Source organism: Podarcis melisellensis (genome assembly GCF_964234715.1).
Source record: "Podarcis melisellensis genome assembly, chromosome: 2".
NCBI lineage: Eukaryota > Metazoa > Chordata > Lepidosauria > Squamata > Lacertidae > Podarcis > Podarcis melisellensis.
In genome coordinates, this window is record NC_138529.1 from 59,242,468 (window position 1) to 59,252,786 (window position 10,319).

General features: G+C 42.4%; 1 protein-coding gene across 2 annotated transcripts; it reads left to right on the forward strand.

Moving 5' to 3' along the window:
* Nucleotides 1-1,594: 1,594 nt before the first annotated feature.
* On the forward strand, nt 1,595-9,851 carry HNRNPAB (heterogeneous nuclear ribonucleoprotein A/B). 2 transcript variants are annotated; one of them, XM_081900644.1, is made up of 8 exons: nt 1,595-1,776; nt 1,914-2,258; nt 4,160-4,328; nt 4,415-4,573; nt 5,237-5,368; nt 8,124-8,211; nt 8,305-8,457; nt 8,536-9,851. In XM_081900644.1, exons 2-8 carry the CDS (start codon nt 1,939-1,941, stop codon nt 8,601-8,603), a joined length of 1,089 nt encoding a protein of 362 aa, XP_081756770.1. In that variant the 5' UTR covers nt 1,595-1,776; nt 1,914-1,938; the 3' UTR covers nt 8,604-9,851. The 2 variants fall into 2 exon arrangements, with proteins under 2 accessions (XP_081756770.1, XP_081756771.1); XM_081900645.1 differs by lacking the exon at nt 8,305-8,457 and having other exon boundaries at nt 1,601-1,776.
* Nucleotides 9,852-10,319: the final 468 nt, after the last annotated feature.

Sequence of the window (10,319 nt, forward strand, 5' to 3'; positions counted from 1 at the left end):
CCTGTCAGCATGGAAAGGGAAAAGAAGGCACTTCAGGACCCCACTACCCCTCTTTATTTGATGTGTTCCTTCACAGGATATAAGCCCGAAAGGCCAAAGAAAGCTAATCCAAGTTGCAGCTACCTCTGCTGCTTGGGCAGCCAAGTGGCTTGCTAGAATCAGACAGCTGCATCCACTCATTTGCCCCCCATGGTGTCTAGTTCTCAGGTGAGGAGTCTCAATCCCCACAGTGACATGGGGGGGGGGGGCGGAGGAAGCAGCAGTGGCTCATCCTAGCAGCAGACCCTCCAAGTGTCCTTATTTTCCAGGGACATCCCTGATTCAGAGAAGCCGTCCCGGTTTCTGATTTGATCCCGGAATGCCCCACTTTTCCTTAAAGGTAAAGGTACCCTTGCCCGTATGGGCCAGTCGTGTCCGACTCTAGGGTTGCGCACTTATCTCGCTCTAGAGGCCGTGAGCCGGCGCCGTCCGAAGACACTTCCGGGTCACGTGGCCAGTGTGACGAAGCTGCAGCTGGCGAGCCAGCACCAGCGCCGCACACGGAAACGCCGTTTACCTTCCCGCTATAAAGCGGTACCTATTGATCTACTTGCACTTAGGGGTGCTTTCAAACTGCTAGGTGGGCAGGAGCTGGGACCGAATGACGGGAGCTCACTCCGCCGTGGGGATTCGAACTGCCGACCTTACGATCAGCAAGTCCTAGGCACTGAGGTTTTACCCACAGTGCCACCCGCGTCCCCCCACTTTTCCTTAGCATGTCCCTATTTTCATCGGAGAAATGTTAGAGGGTATGGCATTATCTGACCCCCGATACGTTTGAAGGCAATCCTGTATAGGGAAGGATTTTTTTATGTTTAATGTTTTATGTTTTTATATATGTTGGAAGCTGCCCAGAGTGGCTGGTGCAAACTCAGTAAGATGTGTGGGGTATAAATAGTTAAATTATCATTATGGAGTGGGGGGTCCCTGTTTTCATCGGGGAAATGTTGGAGGGTTATGTAGCAGTGACCTCGTGCTTCTGGGCACTGCAGTGGGCCTCACCCCAATCACCGGGCCATATTCAGAGAGCGAGCACAGCGGAGTGACAGCAGCTGCTCCGATCCCCGTTGCTCCCTTGCGTGGGGGGGGGGGGAGAGAACGGGGGCAGCCGGCGTCTCCATTCCCTCAGGCTTCCGCTCTGGGCGGCGAAGCGGGCGGTTTTGGCCTGCTGGGGAAATGCGGTGGGGAGAAGCCGCTCGGGGCTGGTCGCTGCCGGTGCCTCAGAGCAACCAGCTATGCTTATTCGGGGATATTTGTGTTGAGAGATTAATAGTGCTTCCTCCCATACGGGAATTGGTGGTCTCAAGGGGAAGGGGGAGGAATCCTTCGCGCTCTCTGCCTTTTTAACTGTGAGGCCTTTAGGTTTCTATTTCGACATTCCCACAGGCTAGCCGCAGGCCTAGGCCAGGCCGCAGAGCTAGGAGTAGGAGGTGAAGAGAGCGCATGGGCCTACCCGCGACGTATGAGAAATGCCCTTCTATGCGGGTGCCTGCTGCGCTCGGCCAATGAGCGGGAGGCTTGCTGGAAGGTGCCCGCGCGGCCCCGAGGAGTCTATAAAAGGAAGCGGCGCGGGAACGTGCTTTTCCCCCTTCGGGTAGCGCCGAACTGCCGTGTCTGCTCGTCCGTCAGGAACTGCGCGGGAGGGGCGGAGCAGCGGCTGACGACTACGGCAGCAAGAGGCTCGTGGAACCGGATCGCGGGGTCGCCTGAGATCGTGAGGGGAGCGACTCTTTAAACGTGAGTTCCTAGAGCCCCCGAGAGGGGAAGGCGGGTGGTTGAGAGGCGGCTTGGGCACCCGGAGAGGCGCCTTCCTTCCCCTTGCTAGGCCCCACTGACGGGAGGGCGGGGGACTTCCGTTGTTGTCGCTCGCGCAGGTTCGAGGCAGCGGCAGCATCGACCATGGCTGAGGTGGAGCACCAGTTCGGCGCCACCCAAAATGGGCACGAGGCTGCGGCGGCGGCGGCAGCAGCGGCCGAGGGTTCCGCCAGCGGCGGCGATGAGGAGCAGCAGCCGGACCAGCAGCTGGAGGAGGAGGAGGAAGAGGAGCTGGCGGCGGTGGCCGTAGCCGAGGAAGAAGAGGAGGAGGAGGAGGAGGCGGCGGCGGCGACGGAGGAAGAGGCGGCGGCGGGGCAGTCGGAGGCTTCGGCGGAGGCCGCTGGGAGCCAGAACGGAGCCGAAGGCGACCAGATCAACGCCAGCAAGAACGAGGAGGATGCGGGGTGAGCAGAGCTGCTTCCTAATTTTACCTTCAACTTTATTTTTCTGGTCGCGTCTGGCGGGCCGGGCCGTAGAAATATGCTCGGGATGACAGGCCCGAGGCCCTGTCGCTTCGCCTCAGCCCTGCGCGCCCTTTTCCTGCTTGGTGCGGGCTTTTGTTTGATTGTGGGTTTTTTTGGACAAAGGGTAGCTGTTGCGCTATAGCGGGGCGGGGGCGCGCGCTTCGCTTCCCTCGCGACTTTGCTTTTGGGGCTGAAGCACACAATAAGCCGGGCCTGGGCTGCGACGGCGGGACCTCCTCCTTTGTTCTGGAGCTGCCTTTTGTTGGCGCCATGTGGTGGTGGGGGAGGGGCTGGGCGCTTTTTTTTTGCTTTTCGGAGCTGCGGCGAGTTTTTCCTTGCGCGCTTTTTTTGGCGCGATCTCTTGGCGGTGTGTAGGGACCGCGTAATAGGGTTGCAGATCTACAAAATTTGAAGAGATATCTCATCTCCCCCGCCCCTTCTCCCCCCGCCTGCTTGCGTGCTTTCCTCAAATACACTGACTCGCTTCCTCTTGCCTCTTGACGGAAGTCGACGGTAGTTGGGTGAAGCGCGGGACACTTTCCATAGGTGCGTTCTTGTTTAGGAAGTTTGATATCTTAAAAAGTAGCCTCCTTGAAGTGAAACTGAGCAGTTTGCCTTCTATTCTTGGACCACACTTGACCTTCAGTTCTTCCCCGCGTCCCTCCACCCCCATTTTTTAAATGTTTCGTTAGCGATTTCAGTTGACACTCTTAAAAAGCAATTGGACAAACTAAAACCCCCTGACTTGACTCCATGCTATTTTATTGGCTTTGCAGCAATGGAGATGCTTTTTAAGCTTTCATACTTAAATGGGCAACGCTTTTTGTGAAACAGCAGTGGATGTATAAACAACTTGATCAAATAAGCAGTTTCCATATTAATCTTGGTGTTTTTTTAATGCATTTGATAAAAGTAGGTTGCTAACATTTATGCTTTAAAAAAGAATCATAGTACTTTTTACTGCTGCCAGGCAACACTCTTTCTCTCTTTAGGAATAGAACACAAATTTTATGATACATTTAAACAATATTCCAGACTGCTTAGCAAATGCTAAATAGAATTTCACATGGTCTCTTACCTGAACTGAAGGATAAACACTGACTGTAAACAGTCACTTGATACTTTTTTAACTTTGTAAGACTATGCTTTTTATTTCTTTTCATTTTATTTTTATTATTATTTGGGACTAACTTGTTTGAGTGACACTCCTATGATCAGACGCATCTTAGGAACTGTTAAGAAATCTGTTGTGAGTAGTGATTCCCAATATGTGGCTTAATGAAACTGCTAAGTCTTATTTCTGTTGTATCAGTAACCTAAGACATTCAAATCAACATAAAAAGGTTATGATGACGCTCAAATTTGGTAGGCTTCTTTTACATGCTTGATTTTTGAAATGTCAGAGGAGTATGCAGCATGTCCATAAATTTCTAAAAGTACTGAGCAATAGAGAATAGACATAGAAAGTAAAACAGGTACTCATTTATACCTGTTTTGATGAGACTAGAAATGACAATATGAGTTGCAATATTTTCCCCACATATAATATCAATGTGTAGCATGCATAATATTTTAACCTTGTATTTAGTTTTTGTTACAGACAGCAGAAACCTGAGACTGATTTGGGAGAAAATTGAATTTCTAATATAACACTTTGTACTTATTTTCTGGTAGTTAAATCTAAATACATATTTGGGAAGTGAGATTTAATGTCACAGTTTAAAAGAAATTGATGACATCAGTTGCCTGTTTATGTTGCATGTTAAGATACTGACTTTCATAATTGTAAGCACCTTAGGCTATGTTGCTTCATTAAAGTTAACATTTAAACATTATTTCAGGAAAATGTTTGTTGGTGGTCTCAGTTGGGATACAAGCAAAAAAGACTTGAAAGACTACTTTACAAAATTTGGTGAAGTGACTGACTGCACAATAAAGATGGATCCTAACACAGGCAGATCAAGAGGTTTTGGATTCATTCTGTTCAAAGAGGCAGCAAGCGTTGACAAAGTGAGTTGAAAGGATTTAAACCCTAACATTTTAATACTTTTGTATGTCCTGCCAGTTTCATTCTGATTTATTAAACTACTTTGTAGGTTTTGGAACAGAAAGAACATAAATTGGATGGCCGAGTGATTGATCCTAAAAAGGCAATGGCAATGAAAAAGGATCCTGTGAAGAAAATATTTGTTGGTGGACTTAACCCAGAAGCAGCAGAAGACAAAATCAGAGAATATTTTGGAGAGTTTGGAGAGGTGTGTAATCAGGGGAAGATTTTAAATAAAACAGGAACTAAGAAAATAAGAATTATGTTGAAACAGACCAAAGGCTCACCTAGTCCAGCATCGTGTTCTCACATAAGAATTTCAGATTCAGAATTACATAATTGGAAATATTGGGTATACTTCGGGCTCTAGAGCCATATTGACTGCTACATGATACATACACATTCATGCACCTGATATGCTAGTCTTTCAACCAACCCATAGTTGGGAAAAATATGGGAATTGGAAATGCCCTGGTAGTCCTACATAAAACTATGTATCACTGCATACTGTAGTAGCTAGATCTGACACTGACTGATACGATCTTAAATGATACTGCTTTTTAGGATCTTAAAACTTTTCCTGATAAAGACTGTTCAGTCTGAGGGATTGAGCCTTGGATGTAATAATTTGACAAGTCAGTAGATCAAAGGCCTCCTCCCATTATAGTTTCATAAAGCACTAACCATTTGCTTTTGAGACCCGGTTGTTGCTTTCTTCCAAGAAAATCTTAGAACTTAACCATTGAATTCAACTTATTTTAACATTGGGCAATTGTACACTGAAATCTGAGACTTGCAGGATGGGGTTATAAGGTACAGTAATGCAGTGAAATTTATGAAACTTTGAATGGAAATTATTATGTTTCATTAGATTGAGGCAATTGAACTACCAATGGATCCAAAGACCAATAAAAGAAGGGGGTTTGTGTTCATCACCTTTAAAGAAGAAGATCCAGTGAAAAAGATTTTGGAGAAAAAATTCCACAATGTCAGTGGTAGCAAGGTGGGTATTCATGTTTTAATGAACTAACTTTAAGATTTTTTAAGGGGCTGTTCATACAGAGGTTAATTTGTGTTTATGTGAAAATACAGTTGGAAAAGATTTACTGCTGCGTAGCATTTATAGTTTGTTTGTTCAGAGCTGAAGATACCCTTGTTCTAAAATACTACCTCTGGGTATATAAGCTTTCAATGTTGGTATTTCCTCAACAACCATGCCTATTAACTAGGTCCAATAACAACTGAAACCTGATTGTGGTTGATCTAATCTAGTTGTATATGTAGGATCATTATAAGACACGAGTTTGTTTTTCATTTTCTCCTCCCTTTCACACAAGTGACACACACACACCAGTTTGTATAAAGGCCTGCGATGATCCCTGCACACACCATGTGTTACAGCTGGATGAAGAAACAAAGCTGTTTTATGAACGTCTTTGTGCATGGAAGCTATGCACAGGGACTGAACTGAGCCCATAGGTTTGGAACGTAATAATGCCTACAGTCTTTTGCTCATGCAGCCCCCATGCCATCTGCACAATAGAATTACATCTTAAGGGACAGCTAAAGAATTACATGCAATTTGTACACATTTAAGGAACCAGCGTAAGATCACTCACTTGAAAGTTTAAGGCTGCAATACTACAAGCGCTTATTTGAAAGTTTTCAGAGTCTAGTGTTTCTAGAAACAAGAGTTGGTAGTTACTTAATTATTCTTCTCTAGGTTACAGAAAAAAAAATGGCAATACTGATTTTAGTTGCTAGTGTCCATTGGGGTAATGCCACATTGCTTGAGTAGTTGAAGGACATAAAATAATGGAAGGACATCCATATGGTTTCCATAAATGATCTTTGTTAGCAAGGTGGATCAGATGTAACATCAAATCATGATTGCAAATACTCTGTCCCTGTACACTTCAAGGAGCATCTTCCTTCCTTCCTTCCTTCCTTCCTTCCTTCCTTCCTTCCTTCCTTCCTTCCTTCCGGAACAGCTTCCATGGAAACAAGTTAGATGTTACATTTCAAACTGCCATATAGACCGGGGAGGGGGGTGACTTTGGTAATACAGTGCCCTGAGTGAGGACAATATTTGGTGCTCCCCACCCCCCAAAAATATTTTTACACTAATTCCTTTTGATAGTCTTTGATAGATGAAAAATGAAAGATAAGATATTGAAACTATTGGATGTGTTTTAAACTTGTTGTTTTGTTATGTTAATTCAATGTTTTAGTGTTATTGTTATGTAGTGTCTTTGTTTTTGTATTATATTGTTTAACTCTTTTGCTTTCTTCTGTAATCTTTAAACTGTTAATAAATATTATTTTTTTAAAAAATAATTCCTTTTGATAGTTAAGAGTAGGTACAAATATAGATAGTGGTTTTATTTTTATTTATTTAGTGCTGCTGTAGGTTGTGTGACCCTTTTAGACTATCATTAATTTTTTATCTTGATTTGCAGTTTCATACAACCATAGTTTGTTGGTGTGGATGCAGTGTGAAAGTAGCTCAATTGAGCCCGTAGGGAGGAAAAACAGAGAATATAATAGCACAGGGTTTTTTGATTTATGCTGGATAGCATTTCCAATATCTAGCACAGGAGTAGGCAAACTCAGCCTTCCAGATATTTTGGGACTACAACTCCCATAACCCCTAGCTAACAGGACCAGTGGTCAGGGATGGGGAGAGTTGTAATCCCAAAACATCTGGAGGGCAGAGTTTGCCTATGCCTATCTTGCTAGTCCCTGTGTCTAGTAGAAGCCAAAAAAATTATTAATAGTTTTTAGCCACAGATGTCAAACCTTAAGATAGAATGGTCACTTTTAAGAGACCAGTGTAATTTATGGAGTTTGGGGCTTCCTTTGCAAGTTTTATAGACATTAAACCAATGTTTTTAAATCATCTATTGGATTTTAAGATAAATGATCCAAGGAAAGTTAACAAAATAGTTTTGCAATTGCCCTTGTTCCTGAAAAGCTTCTTGAAATCCCAACTCAGGCAACAACACTTTGTGTGAATGGATCTCCACTCTGCCCAGTTTTATGTACCCCACATTGTTCAGGAGTAGCAAACACACCCCTTTCCATTACTCTGGAAAGACTTTTTGGAAGAATTCAGGGACAAAGGGGCAGTAATCTTCTATTATTTTTTGTAGTTTTACTTAAGTGCCATGACAACTGGTTAAAAACAGACTTGGGGGAAAAACCTGGCTTAATTTTAAAAATTGATTAAAATACATAGTCTTACCACCATATTCTTTGTAAGGTGAAGCTTACATTGTTTAGGATGTGCTTTGCCATACCAAACAAGTCAAAGGAGGTTGCCTAACTGATCATAGAGGGGACTGTTTTGAATGGAAGCATTTGATAGAAAACTTTTAAAGGGAAATTGCATGCTGTTGACTTGGAATCCTAGGACAGCAGGTTGACATGCATAGCATTGTTTATTTGGAGGGCAATTGTGCATGGAATAAATGGACTAAAATAGAGAGGCTGCCATCAACTTTAATCATTATAAATTCTAGAGATTTGAGTCTTTTTAAGATGCACACTGAAGATAAGTGTTTAAAAGTCCTGCTGTCCTGCCTCTTTCCATCCAGTAGCTAGAGATTCAGATGAAAACTTGAATCTACTCTGAGCCTAATGTATGTTAGTAACATGTGGGAATTCTATTCAAATTTAAAAATTACATTATTTCAACCCTAGATAAATGTTGGAAGGAAGTGTTTGAAATACAAACCTTGATTTTTTTTCCTCCCCAGTGTGAGATAAAGGTTGCACAACCAAAAGAAGTGTATCAGCAACAACAGTTTGGATCTGGGGGTGGCCGAGGAAGAGGTGGAAGAAGAGGTACGTATTATGCACAGTACGTTAGTATGGACACATTCTAAAACAAACCTCTATACTAAAATGGGATTTTGTGGATGGTTTTCCTTTCTATAGCTCAAAGTCAAAATTGGAGTCCAGGTTATGGCAATTACTGGAACCAGGGTTATGGGAGTCAAGGATACGGCTATCAGGAAGGTTATGATGGCTATGGAGGCTATGATTATTCAGGATATGGGTATTTTGGATATGGACCGGGCTATGATTACAGTAAGTAAAGAGAACTGTATTAGGTATATGCAAGCATAACTTAATAGCAGTTTAATGCATTTGATCTCTTGTTTATAGGTCAAGGCAGTTCAAATTATGGGAAAGCTCCAAGACGTGGTCATCAGAATAACTACAAGCCATATTGATCAAAAAGGTATTCAGGTATGCAGTGGCACGCTGTAATGCAGAAAACAACTGCATAGGTTTTGTACTCAATGCTGTAGATGGACATTACAATTATGTACCAAAATTAACTTTACAATACATTTCTATGGCCTGTTATGTGTATCTGAAGAGCTCCCTGGAAATGTCTTTGTTTAATATTTACAGATAATAGTTGTCTAGACAGTGTGGTGTGTAAATTTCAGCCTTGCTGAAGATTAATGATTTTATTGATAGGTTAAATTGAAACTGATTTTGATGGTCTGCTTAAAGCTGCAGCTCTGCATCTAGGGACTGCCTCTTGGAGTTAACTATGAACTACGTTATTCCAGTTGTACAGAATGAGATGCATTTTAGGGAACCAGTGTCACTTTCCACCTTTTTATTTTGTATTGGTTTTGTGTCATACATTTCCTCTAACGGAAGTGTTAATTTTACTGTACTTTTTGGTACCTTTTTGGAATCTAATGTATTGTAAGGTATTTTACATGTGTTCTGATTCACCATGACATGGATATTGATGCTATCTTAGCTTTTGAATAAAAAAGCATAATCTAGTATCCTGTGCCATTATTCCAGCTATCCTATTGTAGCTCAGGGGAAACGCCTACTAGAATTTCAGTAGAAATGATGGTGGCTGGTACATAAATTTCAGGGTTCAGATTTGGAACATGTTCTAACCCTAAAATTGATGAGTGATCAGTGAGTTTGGTTAATCAGTTATGGATTCAAAGTAGCATGTATTGCAAAGCTAAGAAAAAAATGGTAATCAGAATAGGTGTTGAGATGCTTTCAGGCAAATGCATGGACTTGTTGGATAACTGCATCTGATTGGCTTTAGTAGGAATTAGGGGAATAGGAATCTACTTGTAAAATTAGACATTTAAACCAGTGTGAGGCTCAAGGCTGTATTTACACACGCAAGAAAATGTTAGACACGTTTGCCACATCAAAGTCTGATTTTGTTGTATATTTGAGCTCTGCTTTTAGAAATTGGGAAACATGCTTAGTACTATATATACAACCCCGCCCTCCAGCATCTCATGTAGTATGTGCATTCTGTCTGAACCACCCAGTAGGCTCTAGTCGATAAATGACAGACCACACTTAAAACTGTCAACCTGCCTGGCTTTGTGCTCTTGTGTGCTTTATTAACTATTGTTTAGAATTTAAGCATTTAATGCTAAAAATGCTAAGATAATATTAAAGATGCCTAAAAAGTTGGATTTTCAGTACTACTTTTGTTTCTACTTTCTATCTTATAGCAGCCTTCAATGTTTATTATTTTAACAAAAATTAGATCAACTAGGATTGCCTGGACTTTGTAGAGGGAGAACCTTTTCACATTTTACAGCATGCCTCAACTCTCATGGTATTTAAAATATGCTGTATTGAATGCAAAGCAACATAGCGCTGCTGTAGCCTGCTGCTGCATCATAATTAAGGTAATGGGAAGGCTGCAAGAGATTGTGTTTTCCTCTTAATACAAATGCTTCCTCCTTCACCATTGAGCATATTTAGTGTTAACTTTGGTTCTGACATTGGCTTTAAATTTTGGTTAGCATTAGCTATGGTTTAAAAGTATGTTGCCAACTATGATTAAAGATGAGAAGGAAGTGGTTGGTCATGTTGACAACTGTACCAATCTGTAAACTGATTTTATTTTTGAAGTGCAGCTCTTAGGAGACCCAAATTAGGCC